The 19806-nt window shown below is 46.3% G+C and overlaps 1 protein-coding gene across 3 annotated transcripts in view; it reads left to right on the top strand.

Moving 5' to 3' along the window:
• The window catches only part of MYO1B (myosin IB), a 197594-nt gene that overhangs the window by 87576 nt on the left and 90212 nt on the right, over nucleotides 1–19806 (top strand). For all 3 annotated transcript variants that reach the window (XM_077319495.1, XM_077319496.1, XM_077319497.1), the window contains exons 4-6: nucleotides 4761–4855; nucleotides 9507–9611; nucleotides 16143–16189. In XM_077319495.1, the coding sequence (XP_077175610.1) occupies nucleotides 4761–4855; nucleotides 9507–9611; nucleotides 16143–16189 (247 nt within the window). The remainder of the gene's footprint in view (nucleotides 1–4760; nucleotides 4856–9506; nucleotides 9612–16142; nucleotides 16190–19806) is intronic.

The raw sequence follows: 19806 nt of genomic DNA on the forward strand, positions 1-19806 counted from the left end.
TTTAAAAGTTGGATGCTGGAAAAAACTAATTTCAAAATAGGCATATATTCATTTTGATTTTGTGTTTTCCGGACATGATAAAAATATTCAGTAGGGTTTGAGTAAATATTTGTTTTAAGAGGCAGTGATTGTTGCCTGCGCATCAGAGCATCTATGATGCGCACATGTTTGAAAAACATGTTCATAGAATCATAGAGTTGGAAGGGGCCACACAGACCATCTAGTGCAACCCCCGGCTCAACGCAGGATCAGCCCTAAGCATCCTAAAGCACCCAAGAAAAGTGTGTATCCAGCCTTTGCTTGAAGACTGCCAGTGAGAGGGAGCTCACCACCTCCTTAGACAGCCTATTCCACTGCTGAACTACTCTGACTGTGAAAACCTTTTTCCTGATATCTAGCCTATGTCGTTGTACTTGAAGTTTAAACCCATTACTACGTGTCCTCTCCTCTGCAGCCAACAGAAACAGCATCCTGCCCTCCTCCAAATGACAACCTTTCAGATGCTTAAAGAGGGCTATCATGTCCCCTCTCAACCTCCACAATGTTGTGTATTGACGAGGCCTGTTAGGGCCCAGATAATTGAGTTTAGGTATCAGAACCCTGTGAGGAAGGTTAGGCTAAGAGAGCATGACTGGTCGAAGGTCACCCAGTGGGTGTCCATGACACAAATGTGGATTCGAACCTGTGTCTTCTGGGTAGTAGTACAACATACTTCACCACAGCACTGCACTGGCCTTGATGGTACAGCCTTGATATTATAGTTGTGGCCTTTGGGATATACTTTTGGATGATGCCTGTGTCCTGCAGGACTTGTTTTACTTCCACAGGTCATAGAAGGCTGAATTGTTTAAGTTAGTCTTTGGAGGGTAAGAAGGAATAATTTTTACACTCATCTTTCCAATGCCAAAAAGAATCTCAATCAAGGCTTACAATCACCTTCCTCTCCCCACCACAGGCACCCTGTGTGGTGGGTGGGGCTGAGAGAGCTCTGAGAGAACTGCTCTGTGGGAGCAGCTCTATCAGGACTGTGACAAGTCCAAGGTCACCCAGCAGGCTGCATGTGGAGGAACAGGGAATCAAACCTGGCTTGCCAGATCAAAAGCCACCAGTATCCACCACTCTACCAAGGTGGTGTTTGAACGGTGCTATGGTGACAGCTACATATTTTAATGTTAATATGTTACGTCATTTGTTTTTATGTTGTTTCTACCTCACTGGTTTTAATAAGAAGGCACAAGACCCTTTGGGCGAGCAGTGACTAAAAAAAAAATTAATCAAATCAATAAATATATGGCCAGCTCATTGTTTTAGTATAGGGGAGGGCAAACTGTAGCCCTCCAGATGTCCATGGACTGCAATTCCCATGAGCCCCTGCCAGCATTCGCGGACAGGGGCTCATGGGAATTGCAGTCCATGGACATCTGGAGGGCCACAGTTTACCCACCCCTGTTTTAGTACCTGGTGCTGAGAGCTCCCACATCAGAGGTGGCAGGCGTTGACCTGGAAGTTATGTGCTAGAACCATGTGCCGTGATGGTCACCTTAGGACAGTGGGGGAACAATGCCCCTTGGGTTGTTTTAGCTGAGAGCATGCCAGCATTTGCTATGACTTGGGTGGTGTGGGACTGTCGCTGTGTTGAACACCAAGGTGATGTGACAATCCCAGCTGGAGTGGTTTGAAGGCATCCTGTTGACTTGGAGGATGTTTCCAGCTGTGTCTGCGCAAGAGACAGTCTCCATTTGAGATTCAGAGCATGGACTATGGCCCTTTTTTGCTCAGTCCACTGCTTATTGCGCTTCTTGTGAGCTTTTTCCTATAGCAGTGGTCTTCAAGCTGGGGTTTGGGACCTCTTTGGGGGTCAAACGACCCTTTCACAGGGGTCGTGGCAGGGCACACAGCTTGGCCGGGGGGGGGTGCCATCCACACAACAGCCTTGCGGGGTAGGTCGAGATAGAGCATTCGTCTGTCTGGAGCAGTGGAAAAGAGCGAGATCAGCATGGTGGGACAAGAGGCAGAACTGAGCTGAGAAACCCTGGGAGAAAACCAATTTATAGACAATCATGAACAAGGGATCTTCACGCCATTGGTCAGTTTTGGTTTAATTTCTGTGAAAGAACACTTGCAGAAATTTACGGTTGGGGGTCACCACAACACGAGGAACTGTATTAAAGGGTCACAGCATTAGGAAGGTTGAGAACCACTGTCCTATAGGGTTATGAGTCATCGAGAGATCTCATGTCGTTTTCTCGTTTCCTCAGGAGTATCATTGGTTGCTTAAAGCCAAGAAAATGTAGGCATACCCTCAGCTAAAACAATCCAAGGGACATTTCCCCCCCCCCCCCCAAGTTGTGTCTGAAGGGTGAAAGGTTTTAACACAATAAGCACTTTCCGGTCTCGTTCTTTCAATGGCCTTATTTACGTTTTATGTATTTTGTGATAGATTGCAATGACCCTTAACTGTGCACAATGAATGCAGTCGTTTTGTAGGTACCCTAGGAGGGTTAAAATCATAAGAAGGCTAATTAAAAGTTTCCGTTAACTTGCGTTTCTTGCATTTAAAGAACGTGTATGTCTGAATCTGGGGTGGGGGTCCCCAGTCTTTGCACATTTTGAATTGTGACACAGCGCGATGGGCACAACCACAATGGGCACAAACTGAAGTGCAGGGGGTAAGAGGGGTACATTTTTTTTAATGTATTGGGAAAGAAGGGTGAAAGGGAGAAAATACTGTAGTGGCAGCCAATCTGATTTACAGCCAATCAGATTTCAAATGAGCAATCAGAAGCACTACCGGATAGCATCCACCAAGCCCCACCCACTTTCCGAAGCCACCAGTTGAGCACCAGGAAAGTTATTGGTGGGACAGCACTGGTGATCCCTGATCTAGGGTTTTGACAAAACTGGAATAATTAAAGGGACAGGTGGATCACTAACTTGGATGCGAGGAGCAAATTCAAACATATTTATTTCCTCTAAGCAGTTCTAAGTTACTTCTTGTTTTCCTTTGGTTCATTTCAGAATTTTCTCCCTCTACCATACATGCACTTTCCCCTGTAATTTGTGATAAGGCTACCCATCTCTCTTTTGTCTCATAAAATGTCTGTGTAAATAAAAGTCCTTATGCCCCGGAAAAGATTGGACAATCTCTCTTGCCAGTAATTGTAATGATTGTTCAAGCAATTATTGTGGGAAAATTCCTGCAATAATCATGGTGGATTAAAGAGGGATTACTCCTCCCTCCCCCTGGTAAATCTTAATAACTTAATCACATCTAATTTAAATCAAATTATTTTTAATTTCACTTAAGTGTGCCTTTTGAAAATGAGTTCCTCTGAGATGAATTTTGAGCTTTTGTACATGTTAATGTATGTGTTCAGTCACAATAACACGCAGAACCTAACAATGTAATGAATCAGTGTGGTATGGAAACTCTGTGAAACAATGTGAAAGGGGCATGTTTCATTGCTTCCCCTTCAAAAAACTTCCCCATGTTGCAAAATCTTCAGTCAATACGTAGCCAGCTCAGTGAATTGTTATGGGGTAATGTTTTATGCTGCTATCTTTCAGTGATTGGAATTTTATTATTGATTACTTAGGGTTATTATTGATTACTTAGGCTCTGTTGTTTAGAATGTTTTATGCTCTTTTAGGATGTATGGGGTTTTTATTCATTATATGTAAACCACCATGAACCAGCATCGCTGAGAGTGGCAATATATACCGTATTTGCCGGCGTATAAGACGACTGGGCATATAAGACGACCCCCCTAACATTTCCACTCAAAATACAGTACTATGGGCCACTATGGGCAGCTATGTCTATCCCAACTGAAGTGCACCCGGCGTATAAGACGACCCCCCCACTTGGAAGCATGTTTTTCAGGGGGGGAAAGTAGTCTTATACGCCAGCAAATACTGTAAATATAAAGATGAATAAACAAACAAACAAATAGAAGGCTGAATTCTGGAATTGTAGTCCATGGAAATCTGGAGGGCCGCAGTTTGACTACCCCTGCTGTAGATGTTGGAAGAAGAAGAAGAGTTTGTTCTTTTATGCTGCTTTTCTCTACCCAAAGGAGTCTCAAAGCGGCTTGCAATTGCCTTCCCTTCCTCTCCCCACCACAGACCCCCTGTGGGGTGGGTGAGGCTGAGAGAGCCCGGATATTACTGATGAAGAAGAAGAGTTGGTTCTTATATGCCGCTTTTCTCGACCCGGAGGAGGGTCAAAGTGTCTTACAATCCCCTTCCTTTTCCTCTCCCCACAACAGACACCCTGTGAGGTGGGTGAGGCTGGGAGAGCCCTGATATTCCTGCTCAGTCAGAGCAGTTTTATCAGTGCCATGGCAAGCCCAAGGTCACCCAGCTGGCTGCATGTGGGGGAGTGCAGAATCAAACCCGGCTAGCCAGATTAGAAGTCCACACTCCTAACCACTACACCAAACCGGCTCTATGTGCATCTATGAAAGCTGATATTTGATGGCCCAAATATGCAACTGGCTGCCAGTCTCTTTAATGTGTAATGCCAAAGGTTATGTGCCATTGCACAGCTCTCTTAGGTTACGTCCCACTTTTATCAGGCCACTGTGGAGAAATCCTTGTGTCTGAGTTTGGAAGGGGGAGACCCACTTTTTTCCTTGCTTAATACTGATAGGAATGACCTATATAGTCATGTTTTCCTCTTGACTGCAGCGTCAGGAGAATACATTGTATGCATCATGCACGGTGTCTTACCTGTCTTCTTCAATTAATCTCCTCTATAGTTTTGCCCTGTCGGATGAGGCATATCGATCTCTGCGAGACCAGGATAAGGATCAGTGTATACTCATCACCGGAGAGAGCGGAGCTGGAAAAACCGGTAACTGCCCATTTTTTCCCTACAAAAGTGCTCCTTTTGGAACCATTTGTGGGATTTCAGGGCTTGATGCCTTTGTGTTGTCTCATCTGATGTTGACACTGCTTTATTACTATTACTATTACTATTACTATTACTATTACTATTACTATTACTATTACTATTACTATTACTATTACTATTACTATTACTATTACTATTACTATTAATGAGCCTCTTGTGGCGCAGAGTGGTAAGGCAGCAGAAATGTTGTCTGAAAGCTCTGCCCATGAGGCTGGAAGTGCAATCCCAGCAGCCGGCTGAAGGTTGACTCAGCCTTCCATCCTTCCGAGGTTGGTAAAATGAGTACCCAGCTTGCTTGCTGGGGGGTAAACGGTAATGACTGGGGAAGGCACTGGCAAACCACCCCGTATTGAGTCTGCCATGAAAACGCTGGAGGGCGTCACCCCAAGGGTCAGATATTACTCGGTGCTTACACAGGGGTTACCTTTACCTTTACCTTATTACTATTAAAATTTATTGCCTGCCTCTCCCTGAGGGCTCAAGGCAGGTTACAATATCTGACTAAAACCCCCATAAAACCCCTTAAAATAGGCATAAAAATCAAACCATATTAAATACAATATAAAAGCCCGTGAAAAAAAAACAGATAAGATGCTGCGGCAAAAAGCTCATACCAGGTCTAACAATCCTGTAAAACATACTAACAGGGACAGGGTGAACCGAGGGCGCTGGTGTAAATCGCTACCGCCACTCCTATAGGGGCCCCCCCGGTCTTCCTTGCCGCCCGGCCTCAACCGTAGACCTGGCGGAAGAGCTCCATTTTGCAGGCCCTGTGGAATGCCAAAATATTCCGCAGGGCCCACCGCTACTCCGGGAGCTCATTCCACCAGGTAGGGGCCAGGACTGAAAAGGCCCTGGCCCTGGTCAAGGCCTGGTCAAGGCCCAAAAAGGCCCTGGCCCTGGTCAAGGCCTGGAGTGCTTCCCTGGGGCCGGGGACGACCAATAGTTTGGTACCCGTAGAACGTAAAGCCCTGCGGGGGGGGGCATAGGGCGACAGGTGGCCCCTCAGATATGCCGGGCCCAGACCGCGTATGGCCTTTCAAGTCCATCTTGCAGATATCAGGAGTCCGTTGCCCTCTCTGTGATGGCGAGGATGGGAAGTGGTGTCCAGTCACAGGCAACGTATGGCGACCTAGTAGAGTTTCCAAGGCAAGAAACGAGCAGAGCGAGTTTGCCATGGCCTGCCTCTGCATAGTAATCTTCATGGTCTCTCATCTAAATATTAACCAGGACTGATCCTGCTTAGCTTCTGAGAGCAGACGAGGTCGGACTAACCCTGAGCTGTCCAAGACAGTAGTCACAACACACGTGGGCCTCTTTTTCATTCCCTGGGGTTAACCTTAGTGCCGTACCAATTCAATCTGCAGAGCATAGTTCATCTGGTGGAAAACAAGATGCCCAAGAGAAAGGTTCTAGCATCGCCTCCTCCCAAATATGTGCTTATTTACTTATTTATTTGTTTTATTTTAAGCATTTTACGCTGCCTTTCCACCCAGTCCAGGCCCAGGAGGCAGCAAACAGGAAAACTTTTAAATGGTTAAAATTACAGTTAAAATTAGAACAACAAAAATAGAGTCCAATAGCACCCTTAAGACCAACAAGGATTTATTCAAGGTGTGAGCTTTCGAGTGCAGGCCCTCTTCCTCGGACTAATGAACAACCATCGTAACAACGGAGATATAAGGCAGAAGCTAATTATGGTAAATTAGTAAACTGTGTCAAGACGTCCAAATTCAGCCATATGATAATTCTTTGCTAAAACAGTTGATATTAGAATTACACTGTTCAATTAAAAACAAAGTGTAATTATGAGGAGGATCAGTGGCCTTTCTTGGCTATGCCAGACAAAATAAAAATGTCTTCACCTGCTGGTGAAAAAAACGCTGATAGAGAGACAAGGATGGATTTTCCTGGGGATGGAGGGCCAAAGTTTCGGTGCCATGATGGAGAAGGCCTGTTCTTGGGTAGCGACCCTTGTGGCTTCACATAGACCGTTTCCGCACTGGAGGTTTCATGCCGGGCTGCAGGCTGGAGTTTTAGTCGTGGCAGGTTGCCCCACCTCTTCCTGCACCCACACGGGGGAGCATTTGGCCCGGTGCTCCTCATCTGCCCCCGATTTTTGCTCCTGCATGGGAGCTGGGGCGGTGAAGTTCCCAGTGCGGAAACGGTCATAGTGTGGGCAATTGAAGTAGCTCCCGAGTGAATGGGTAGGTTCTTACGGGAGCAGACAGTGTTTAAGGTCCGCTGGCCTCAGGCCATGCGACACTTTAAAGTTCAGTGCTTTCTATCCTTGCTTTCCCAGTCACGTTTGTTTGTTTCGTCTCAAATATTTCTGCTCGAGGCATCTTACAATTAAAATAATAGAACATTTTTAAAACAAAAGCTACTAAGTAAAAACAACCCATTCGACAGAAGCAGCATAAAACCTACCCTTAAAACAGACCTCAGGCCAGAAGCAGAACATTAAAAAAAAAAAAGTTGATAAGCTAACACTCCTTATTAAAAACCTGAATGAAATATGTGTTTTGGCTGTCCCCTGCCCTCTGGCACAGGCCTCGCCCTCCCCAATCTGAGGCCTCTACAAGAGTACAGCAGTCTCCGGATGAAGCTTGGCTCCTGGTTACAAGACCCTTAGTGGCCCTTGAAAATGCTGGCCTTAACCAGGGCCTGATTTTGAAATATTAGAGGTCTCAGATTTGAGTCCCCCTCGTTTTGCTGCTTCAGTGCTTCCTTAATGCAGGTCTGACATAATTCCTGTCGGAAGGTAAGGAAATAGTGTGCATTTTTCAAGGGGATCTGTCAGGCTCGATTGCTTTGGTGTGGTTAGATTTTTCCATTGCTAGGAGGCAATTTCTGACTAGGCCTAGTAAAGAACAAGAGTCCAGGAGCACTTTAAAGACTAACAAAATTTGTGGCAGGGCAGCAGCTATCGGGTGATATGAGCAGTGGCTCAGGAAAGCTCCCCTGCCACAATTTTTTTAGTATTTCAGGTGCTCTTGGACTCTGGCTCTTTTCTGCTGCTACAGGCAGACTCACATGGCTACCCATTTTGATCTGTCTCTCTGTCTCTCTGTGTCTCTCTGTCTCTCTCTGTCTCTGTCTCTGTCTCTCTCTGTCTCTCTCTCTGTCTCTGTCTCTCTGTCTCTCTGTCTCTCTCTCTGTCTCTCTCTCTGTCTCTCTCTGTCTCTATCTATCTGTCTATCTGTCTATCTGTCTATCTGTCTATCTGTCTATCTGTCTATCTATCTATCTATCTATCTATCTATCTATCTATCTATCTATCTATCTATCTATCTATCTATCTATCTATCTATCTATCTATCTATCTATCTATCTATCTATCTATCTATCTATCTATCTATCTATCTATCTATCTATCTATCTATCTATCGACTGCTGCTCCCAAGGCTGGCTCGCGGTGGTTTACAATTTCGATATCCAATCCCTACAATAACAATAAAACCCCCATTAAAATCCCATTAAGAAGCATTCTAAAACTCAAAACAAATCTATGGCGATACACGATTTAAATTTATATCCCACACAAGCCCGGTGGGTGGACCAAAAACAGCCGGTGGAAATTGGGATGATGACACTGGGGACCTGTTGAGTCAGGCCAGTCTAATACTAGCCCCAGCCCTAAGGGGTCTTAATCGATGTCTAGGACTTGAAGATTAATTTGGCAGAACACTGACCTCTCATCTACATCTTGGAATTCTTCAATGGTCAGTCCAATTGAATTTAGGTAGTTGACAGCTTTTCCGCACCAAGTAAAGATGAAGCTGCCTGCTAGCATGTGGGATAGTAGGCTATTGGGGTATGCTCTAGAGTGGAGACGAGCCCAGAACTTTAGGGCAGGGGTAGTCAACCTGTGGTCCTCCAGATGTCCATGGACTACAATTCCCATGAGCCCCTGCCAGCAATGCTGGCAGGGGCTCATGGGAATTGTAGTCCATGAACATCTGGAGGACTACAAGTTGACTACCCCTGTGTTAAACTGCTTCCCATATAATGGACCAGCGGTGGCACATCTGCACTTACGTTTCTATCAATGGTTTTCAAATATCTGAAACTCAGCCCATATGAAATCGTCGTCTGTATGCCATGCATTCATTTGTGAATAGAGTTGTAAGGATCTCAGTCCTGGGATCTATGAGAGAAGGGCATTTATATCTCCAACGTTGCCATATAGGCTTTTAGCAGGGGCATCCTGGGTGCATTTTCATTTCCCATCAGTTAGCCTCCCAGAGATGGATAGAGACGGTCCTCAGTGAAACAGCAGAAGAAGGCACGGGTGGCAAAGAACTTGGCTTAAATTTCTTTTTTTGTCCAGGGGCAGGGGCTCATTGGAATTGTAGTCCATGAACATCTGGAGGACTACAGGTTGACTACTCCTGCTTTAGGGCATTTAGCTAGAAAAATCAGCCATACAATAAATAAATAATAAAAGTTCAGTTCTTGCCTTCTTGTGGCCATATTGCAAAGAATCAATGTAAAGCCGGAGGAATCTTTCTGGGTTCATTCAGGGGTTGAAGCACTATCTTGGATAGAACAGTTCTAATTTTAACCCTCTCTTTTTAAAAATTTATAGAGGCCAGCAAACTTGTCATGTCTTATGTAGCTGCCGTTTGCGGCAAGGGAGCGGAAGTGAATCAGGTGAAAGAACAACTTCTGCAGTCTAATCCCGTGCTTGAAGGTAAGAATCCAGCAACCAATGTCTCATCTCACTATATTGTAAGTTTACTTACTGTGCGGTGAGAAGGCTTCACTGCAGCAATGGGAAGCAAAGGATTCAGCTGGTGAAATGTTCATGTGATCTTCTCCAGCTCCCACAAATGAGTGGTTGAGAGATCTTGGAGTGTTGCTGCCACTTCTCCCCTCACCCCGGAATTCACGATTCAGGTACACATTTGTATATTTTGTTATTCTGTCCTAGCATCTGTTATATGCATATGCCCTTACAGGGGAACACTTCCAGTAGAAAAAAGCAAGAGTCCAGGAGCTCTTGCTCTTTTCTACAGCTACAGACAGACTAACACAGCTACCCATCTTGATGTATCTCCAAGGCAAACACTTGAAGATGTTGCCCCTAAACTGAACCCTGAACCGAGCTGGAATTTCCCTGAACTGAACCAGCCAGCTCAGATCCCTGTTTCTCCTGGCTGCAGCTTGTGAAATGAACATGTGGAAGCAGGACAGACTGGTTAAATGGCTTACAGCCATTTAAACCTAACAGTTGATTGGGTGGTCCTGCCACACCTTTAAATTTAAGCAACCAGCAGCCATTTCACTCTAACACATGGGTGGGTGCACCTGTCACCTGTTAGGCTGAATTGGTTGCCTGTCGTTCCATTTAGTTTCCCCCTGCTTAGTAGCAGGGTGGGTGGGGCAAAATGGACGAGTTAAATGGCGTGCAGCCTATGGGCAGACTCACCACGCTGTTTGGTTTAAAATGCTGGCAGATCAAATTATCTGGGAGGAGACTCCAAGGTCGTTGGGGGAAATGGCTCTTGACTGAATCCTTCTAAGGGTGGGCATTTGCTGCCCTGCATTCATTCTTGGCATGACTTCCCATCATTTGATAATAGTTGAAAGTTCCTATTGTGCATTGTGGGCCCACGCTGAAGTGTGCACATGTACTAAATAAGCGGTTCTCAACCTTTTGGGGGCTGCGACCCCAACTTTGGTGGTGGCATGCATGTGCGTGGGCAGTGTACGCGGGTGTACAGGTGTGTGCACACATGCAGTTGCACAGCAGTGGAGGCGGCCACTGGCCGCCACCTCTGCCCGCCGGAAGGGGCAACTTCAATGTGAGCCAGGCAGTTTCCCCAGAGGGGAGTGGCAAGGAAAAGAGATGCTGAGGTGGCCCGCATGGGCTGTATGGCCTCTCTTGCCCCTTCTGCTGCCCGCAGACCTCCCAGCTGTAGGGGAGGGTGAGGCCTGCACCAGCGGGCAGGTGGGGGACAGCCATCGCAAGCCGCCTCGCCAGCTCTTCTTGGCTGCACAGCCAGGCAATTTGGGCTCCTCCTCACTGCCTGCCCGTCGGTGGGCTTCCACGCGGCACTTTCCAAGCTTACGACCCCACAGAAGCGTCCTGGGGACTCCACTTGGGGTCCCGACCCACAGGTTGAGAACCACTGTACTAAATCGGGGACAAGGCATGCCAAAAAATAGATGTCCTCAGAGGGTTCAGGGTCTTGGGGGCAACAGTTAATTTCCTGCACATAGCAACCTGGGTCTTCGCTCTTGGTCTCCCAACCAAGTATCAACCCACCATTATCCACCCACCCACCCATCTACCGACCGACCAACCAACCAACCTACACCACCCTTCTATATGGCTCAGGGTGGTTTACATAGAACACGATAGGATAATTACATAGAACATAACAAATATAACAATATAACTATCATAACGCAACATGTCAACCAGAACGATATTTTAACAGGAACGGAAACATTGACAAAATTCTTGAGTAGGCCAGATTGTTCAGTCCTGGAAGGAGGGTGGACCAGCGGATGTTTTTGGGTCACTCAGCCTCAAGCAAATACCTGGTGGAGGAGCTCCCTTTTGCAGGCCTTGCGGAATTGTGAAAGTTTCCTTTGTTTTTAAGCTCTCACAAGATGAGTTTAGCCTGGGTTGTTGGGGCTGCTAGTGTATTCCCTAGCATGTTTAAAAGCAACCCAACTCACTGGTTCTGTTTTGGTGCATCGTGTCCGTAGTCCTGGCCCCAACCTGGTAGAATGAGCACCTGGAAGAGCCAAGGGCCCTGCCGGAGTTATCAACTTTCCGCAGGGCCTGCAAGACGGAGCTCTTCCGCCAGGCGTATGGTTGAGGCCAGGGCAGGGTCCCGATATTCGATTCGAGCTGGGATCCCCCCCAAGCATCTTGTCTTTTTGTTATTGTTTACTGATTGATCTGGCTCCTCACTCCCTCTAGTAAGTCTAGTAAGTCACAAGGAAATTGGCCCTCTGACTGGATGAGGAGTTGAGCAGCTAGTGGTTTTTCGCCTGCCGCCTTTTAGCAGCAAAAAAGGTAAAGGTATCCCCTGTGCCAGTGGTCCCCAACCTTTTTATCACCGGGGACCACTCAATGCCTTTTACTGAGGCCCGTTGGGGGAGGTAGTTTACTCCTCTACTCTCAACCACTGCCCTGACGCTCTCTGATCGCTATGGTAATGATTAACATTCCTTCAAAATAAGATACAGACACGCCACAACAATGAAGTGTATTGTAAAGGGCTGGGGGGGGATGAAGTAAAGGGCTGGGGGGGGGAGAAGGAGTCCTTGGGGGCCCACCTCCAATTAGTCGAAGGAACACATGTGGTCTGCGGCCCACAGGTTGGGGATCGCTACCCTGTGCAAGCACCGGGTCATGTCTGACCCTTGGGGTGATGCCCTCTAGCATTTTCATGGCAGACTCAATACGGGGTGGTTTGCCAGTGCCTTCCCCAGCCATTACCGTTTACCCCCCAGCAAGCTGGGTACTCATTATACCGACCTCGGAAGGATGGAAGGCTGAGTCAGCCTTGAGCCGGCTGCTGGGATTGAACTCCCAGCCTCCTGGGCAGAGCTTCAGACTGCGTGTCTGCTGCCTTACCACTCTGCGCCACAAGAGGCTCTTCTTTTAGCTGTAATAGTATATAATTAAGGGACTTGTGGGGTTTTTAGTGTGTTTTATCTTTTTATTATTGTAAACCGCCGTGAGCCCAATTGGGAACAGCGGTATAGAAATCTAAGTATAAATAAATACAAATAAAATAAAATAAGTAATGCATGAACGCAGCCTGCCTTATGTTCAGGTCTGTTCTGCAGGCTCATGGGTAATAAGTTCAGCGTGGCTCATGGAAGAATTCATGACGTAGAGACCTGGCCCTTGTGAGCCTTATGAGGGCAAAGAATGACAAGAAGAGAGCCAGTGCTCCTAACGGTAGACGCCCTAATCCAGCGGAGCTGTTCGAAATCCGTTATTGAAAGTGAAAATTTCGCCAGTCAGCTGTTAGGTGGGGAACGTGGAAAAGAAATGACTTTTGTTCTTCCCTTTCCCATCATCAGGGTTCTGTTTTTTAGAAATGGGCTTTATGTACACCGCTAGTAAATTTGGAGCACTCAGATGATCAAGTATTCATCTTGCTCTCAATTTTTGGGGATTATCCTTCCTCCGGGAAATTCAGGATGATATCCATGGTTCCTCTGTGCTTATTTTATTTTCCTAATAAACCTGTGAAGACCACTGAGAACAAGTGGGTCAAGGGGGTGAGCCTTAAACGTTTGGGATTTGAACCCAGGTCTTCCCTGCAATAGTCCAGAGCATCAACCGTGATGCAGGTTTCTTGCAAATTAAGAAACAGGATTCACTTGTGCCTTTTTAATACAGTCGTATGGTTTTTTATTGAGATATAAAGCACGTTCTACATCAGGTCATTATTGAAATTTTCAGTAAGAATTTTGTCTGTCCCGTTTCCTGTAGGAGAGCTCTGCATTCCAACTGGTGCAGCTACTGTGGAGGGAAGTAGGGAAACAATGAGTTTATGGTCAAACTGAAGAATGCGTCTCAGAACTTTATAATGGGCCATTTGTATTTGATTTGCATCATTTATAAAGGGCTCCAGTGTTTCGCAAGGGTGTAACAATATGCAGCCCCGAGGCCTGGTTACTGGAAGATGATTTATGGCTTGCAAACGGCACACAGTATAAGATTTTCTCCCCCAAAAAACAATTCTTTCATTTATCCCAAAACTTATCCGGCAATGTATTCGGCCTGTTGGTTTTCAGGGCTTTGATCCGGGGAAGTCTTGAAATGCAAATTTGTTAAAGCTGAAAAAACATTTTCCCACCCGCTAAAATCTCCGTGACTTGAAATGTTGATTGTATATTTAAGGCGCAAGCAGACAGATGCCCCACTTCTGCCCACAGCCATGGGTTCTTTGTGCCATGAGTCGGGAAGGGCAGGATACAGTTAGGTCATCCTAGCAAAGAGCCAGAATGGACTCCCTCTCGCCCTTTTCCTCCCTTTTAAAGCAGCCGTGAGGGAATGGGCTGGGGAAGCTAGGGGGAGCTGGCTAGGCGGAAATGAATCAGTCCCCTGATATTTTTGCTGCCTTCTAACCATAGAGCAGGGATCTCTGGGGGAGTGGAGGAGAAAGTAGCTGTAAATGTCCTGCATTTTGGAGAGGGCTGGTCTAGATCGGTGGTTTTCAACCTTGGAGTCACAAGCCCATTTGGGGTCACCTGGCCCCTTCTGTGGGGTAGTCAGGTTGGTGGCCGCTGCTGCAGCGGCGGAAGTGGCCCGCGGTAGTAGCAGGCGGCAGCCAGCAGAGGTGGGTGGTGGCGGTGGCCAGAGGCGGTGGAGCCATGCCAATGGCCACCTCCACACTGCCTCCAAATTGTGTGCCTGCACTTGGAAGGAGGAAGGGTGATCAAAGAAGCAGGATGTCTCCAAAGTACACTGGAGGAGATGACTGAGGAAAAGTTCCTGTTCTTACTCTGATAATTGCAAATCGCCAAGTGGCCTCGGCGACCCAAAGGGGAAATTTGAGAACTGCTGCTTTACCTGCGGCGGTGACCCAAAGGGGGTTGTAGGGTTGCCTGCCCCAGTGCTGCCACTGCTGCTGTCCGGACGTCCGCTGTTGGAAAGGGGGCTGGCTGCCCGGAGCCATGCAAAGAGGTGGCAGGCAGGCCTGGCGCACCCTGGGAGAGCAAGTGGCCTCTGCCCACGTCAACTGGGCATCTCCCAACTCCGGCCGCAGTGTCACGTGGAGCCCAATAGCAGCGTACGGCTCCACCCCATGGCGCCTGCCGCCACTTTGGGGCTGCGGCAGGAGGGAGTGGGGCAAAGCCACGGCTGCAATTAGAGTGGTGCTGTAATTAGAGTGGAAAGGAACCTTGCTGGGCAGGGGCAGTGCGGCACTGGAGGGGAAGAACCTGGGCAGAGGGGCGGCCAGCATGGCGCCTGTGTGCCTCCTCTCCACACCACAGCGCTGGCCACCTTGTCCTTCCATAATCACCAGTGCACCGGAGCACGCAAGCCTACGACCCCCTTCGGGTCGCTGTCGCCTCGGGGCCCACAGCAGAGGTCGTGGCAGCGGGAAGGTTGAGAACCACTGGTCTAGATGACCCTTAGGGAAGAGATAGCAGTCAAACCTCCGAGTTTCTCAGCAACAAAAACATATACATTTGCCGGTTGACCTAAACATATAACGAGATTACGTATTCTTTCTTGTTTAATCTCTAAAAATCTATTATCAAATCCAAACTAAGGGAAAATAATCTCTCCCCCCTTCAAAACCACAGATAGTCAGTTCATTCCCCCCCCCCCCCAATTCTCAACCATCTAGAAATCTCGCACATTTGGTAATGTCAGACTAGTGATTGGTTACTTCCAAGACATCCGCAAGTTTTTATACAGATGGATAGATTCCCCAAGTCCTCTTGTCTAGGAAGGAACTGCCTATTGTGTATAGCGGGGTAGTCAAACTGCGGCCCTCCAGATGTCCATGGACTACAATTCTCAGGAGCCTCTGCCAGCGAATGCTGGCAGGGGCTCCTGGGAATTGTAGTCCATGGACATCTGGAGGGCCGCAGTTTGACTACCCCTGGTGTATAGTAAGCCACCAAAAGTAATTCAGAAAGGCTGTATAAACACCAAAAAATGCAGATAGCGCTCGTTTTTCTTCATCTTAAAGCTTTAGGAATAGTTACTGACTTGGTTTTTTTCCAGAAGTAATATCCTTCTGTCACTAACTGAAATTATAATGTACACGTGAGGCTCAGAGGGACCTCTGACGTAAGCACATTTAGTGAGGAAGTCATAGTCTTCAACTTGTGATGCTTAAGTCAATGAACAGTACAGGTGTATTTTGCATATAATTTATCTCCATCCAGTGGTTCATGTACAAAATGATGGCTCTTAGATGGCCCCCTCCATGTTTTGCATCCTTTTACAGACACATTTATCTTTGAATTGTGACAGCTATCCATCCTGACTAGCACACACACAAAAAACCAACAGTTTGTACCCAAAGTGTGTTTTAGTAGAATGGTTTTATAATTCTAAATGTATTTTTAATTACTCAAGTGTTTGGATGTGGACTGTGAGTGACCGGAAAGGCGACATAACAATGTCTTAAATAAATAATAAATAAAATCTATATTATTGTTCCTGTTTGACGTCCATATTTACCTATATTCATCTATATTTAACTTTTCTCTCCCATTTTTCTTCCAGCTTTTGGAAATGCCAAAACCGTGAGGAATGATAACTCCTCTCGATTTGTAAGTATCCATATAAAACATGGAGCTGATTACAGTTGCGTCCCCAATAGAAATCACAGTGGAATTGATATTTTCTGATCTTTGTAGCTTCACCCCCCACCCTCATTTTTGTCTTTGTATATACAATGTATAGCCATTGCAAGATGAGTCATGTTGCTGGCAGAGGATCATGGGAATTGTAGTCCATGGACATCTGGAGAGCTGCAGTTTGACTACCCCTGTTCTAGACTGTACTGCTTCTGAAAGCCATACAATCCAAAAAAACACTGCACATACTCTTAGGATTTGAGGAAATGCTTTAGAGAGGGCTCCCCCCCCCCCCGTTTATATCCCTTTTCTCCTGGGGGTCCATTTGACATGTGGGCTTTCCCGTTCTGTCCCTTGGGGAAGTGTGTCTGGCCCAGGGTCACCCATTGAGCCAACTGCGGATTAGAACTTGTGTCTTCCCACCCCTTAGAACTTTCATTAGTGGGCTGTGCTTTTATAAGCCAGATGTTAATTTTAACACTCTGCCAATTCTCCGGTGCGACTCATTTCACATCATGCAAATATCTGCGAGGCTCCGTTTGCGCTTCACGACAACCACTTAAAGGTTGGGAAAAAAAGGTAGAACTAACTTTAAGAGGGAATCTGACAAGTTCTGTCTACTCCCCTGCCCGCTTCTCACTTGAAATTCTAATCGTCAGAGGATGAATTCGCAGTTGACGAGTCAGACTCCTGCTAGGGAACCGTCTCTTTAAGTCAGGGTATATTCCATAGAATTCAATAGGTAATGTAAAAATTCTCATATAGATTGTAGAAACACACTAGTGCCGGGAAGTGCAAATGCTGGAGAAAAGGATGTAGTTAGTCATAATTCCTGAGGCGGAATGAAATAACCTCATTATTAGAATTCTAATGTGACTTAACAAGGTGAAAATTGAAGCTGGAGTTAAAAAAATTAAATGGAACAAATGAACTTCCAGGGCACCAAGTAAATGAGATGACTGTCGAAAGCCAACATTGGAAGCAGAAACATTCTCTAGCTTGGGAATTTAGCGATTGTCACTGCCAAAGTCATCTACCATCTCTACCATCTAAATACTGGGCCACCCTCCCCCCTCCTAACCTCTCAGTGAACATCCCCGATGGTTGACTTAACACAAATCTTAGTAACGATTACTGGTGCTGACAACAGTTTTTAATAGTGATTTTAAAGTATCGCTTGGATTTTTATTGTTAACTGAACTCATTGTTTTATTATGTTACTAGTGGCCAAGTCCATTGCATTCAGGAATACAATGGGTGCTAGATTGGGGGGGGGGTGGAATGGAAGAACTCTGTGGATGGCCTCCCCCTCACCCCAGGACCTGGAAAAGCTGCAGGCAGCTGTTAGGGAACTCACCGGCAGGGGTTGCTCTCATGCGGCAGGGATCTGCAGCCTCCGAGCCTCAGAGGGAAGTGGAAGGAGGAGAGGGTGGTCAGCGGTGGGGGACAGAAGGCGATTGGCTGGCCGCTGGGCAGACAGGCAAGCTGGTTGGAGGAGGAGGCACTCAGGGGCGGGACAGTGGAATAGATAATCTAATTGTTGTGCTGAGAGGAGTGGTATATAAACTGATCAATAAAATGATAATAAAAACAGCTTAAGGGTCAGAAGTCACCGGTGAAAAACACTCCTCAGGGCACATGTGTATTTTTCTGTACTCTGGTGGGTGGACAGAAGAGGCAGCTGTTGTTTGACCTCCACCTGCCCCCTCCTGCCCCAGGAGCCTGCATTTTTATGTCTTTAGAAATACAAGACTGAACCAAGAATGTTGCAGGTCTGTTTGTCCCGCTGAAACGAATACAGATCTACAGGGGGATACTTGCTCCATTGAGCGAACAGTCAAGTTATGTCGTCTACATATTTGTTTGGCCTTGTTTGCCAGACGAGTATGGAGCGAAGGTGCTAAAATAGGGACTTGGAGGCTAAATTCAGGGCTGTCTAGTGGCACAAACCCGCAATTATCCATAATTAGTTTCTTTGCTTTTTTTAATGCTCTCCTTGGCTTGGTTGGCTGCCTAAAACCGAGCGGCAGAAATAGGACGTCTCTTTTTGTATCTTCATGACGGTAGCTTCCTGCCTGGATTTGTATGTGGCATCTCTAATTCAGTTTTTTTTTTTAATTGGTGGCATCTTTTGTCCAGAAATGATTTGTCAAGATTACATTTGATGATGGCCTCTTATCGAAACTGGCATCGCCATATTCCTTTCCCCAGAGGACTGGGTCTGGGATCCAGTTTTTCCATGGGCAGGTATCATTGGGGCTGGTTTCATTTTCCTGTCTGGCAACATTTCCCTGTTCCACGCTGGGACCTGTTCAAAAAAGCCCTCCCAGTTCCAAGTTTCCAGAGCAAATCTGGGACCGAGAAGGGCTATTTGATACAAGAGTATTGACAAAGCTTTTTGGATGCTTTTAGTCTTTAAATTGCTCCTGGACTCTGGCTCTTTTCCACTGAAGAAGTGAGCAGTGACTCCCAAAAGCTCCTCCCCTGCCTCTAATTTTGTTAATCTTTAACGTGCTCCTGGACCCTGGCTCTTTTCTACTGAAGAAGTAAGCAGTGACTCCCAAAAGCTCCTCCCCTGCCCCTAATTTTGTTAATCTTTAAAGTGCTCCTGGACCCTGGCTCTTTTCTACTGAAGAAGTGAGCAGTGACTCCCAAAAACTCCTCCCCTGCCCCTAATTTTGTTAATCTTTAAGGTGCTCCTGGACTCTGGCTCTTTTCTACTGAAGAAGTGAGCAGTGACTCCTTAAAGCTCCTCCCCTGTCCCAGATTTTGTTAATCTTTAAGGTGCTCCTGGATTCCGGATCTTTTCTGTCTAAAGAAGTAAGCAGAGTTTCATGAACATTCTTGCTCTGGGTTCTCAACCTTCCTAATGCCGCGACCCTTTAATGCAGTTCCTCATGACCCCCAACCATAAAATTATTTTTGTTGCTTCTTCATAACTGTAATTTTGCTACTGTTATGAATCGTAGCCAAAATTCTCTTAGGGCTGTTCTCACAGAACAGTTTTCTCTGAGCTCTCTCAGCCACACCTAACTCATAGGGTAGGTGTCTGTTGCAGGGAGAGGAAGGGAAAGGAGTTCATAAGCCGCTTTGGGACTCATGTGATTGGAAAAAGTGGGGTATAAAAAAACAGCTTGTCTTCTTCTCTCTGCATAGGTTTTAATGGGCGCTTTTGTGAACCGCCCTGAGCCCATTGCCAGAAAGGTATATAAACAATAAATATAAGCAATCAAATTTAGGAAGCCACAGGAAATGGATTCAACAATATAAGAGAAAACACCATGGCATAGTTGACAAACAAAATTATATAACGATAAAGATAAAGATTGGATCCTTGTTAAGCAGGTTCTTACACCGCTTGGGAACTTTACCTTTGTCTCTGCTTAAATAATATACTGTGACAAAACTGAGGTGAAACAAGGTATTTAATCCCAGAACCTTGCGGCATATCAATCCAGAATAACACATGCCACTTGGAATGAAAGAAGTCAACTTTTAAAGCACTTCTGAATTCTTTATTGCTATATAGTTGTGTTTTATTGCTATATAGCGCAGGAGGTTTTGTTTTTGTTCTCCTAAAGACTGCCTTG

This window comes from Paroedura picta, chromosome 2 (assembly GCF_049243985.1).
Source record: "Paroedura picta isolate Pp20150507F chromosome 2, Ppicta_v3.0, whole genome shotgun sequence".
NCBI lineage: Eukaryota > Metazoa > Chordata > Lepidosauria > Squamata > Gekkonidae > Paroedura > Paroedura picta.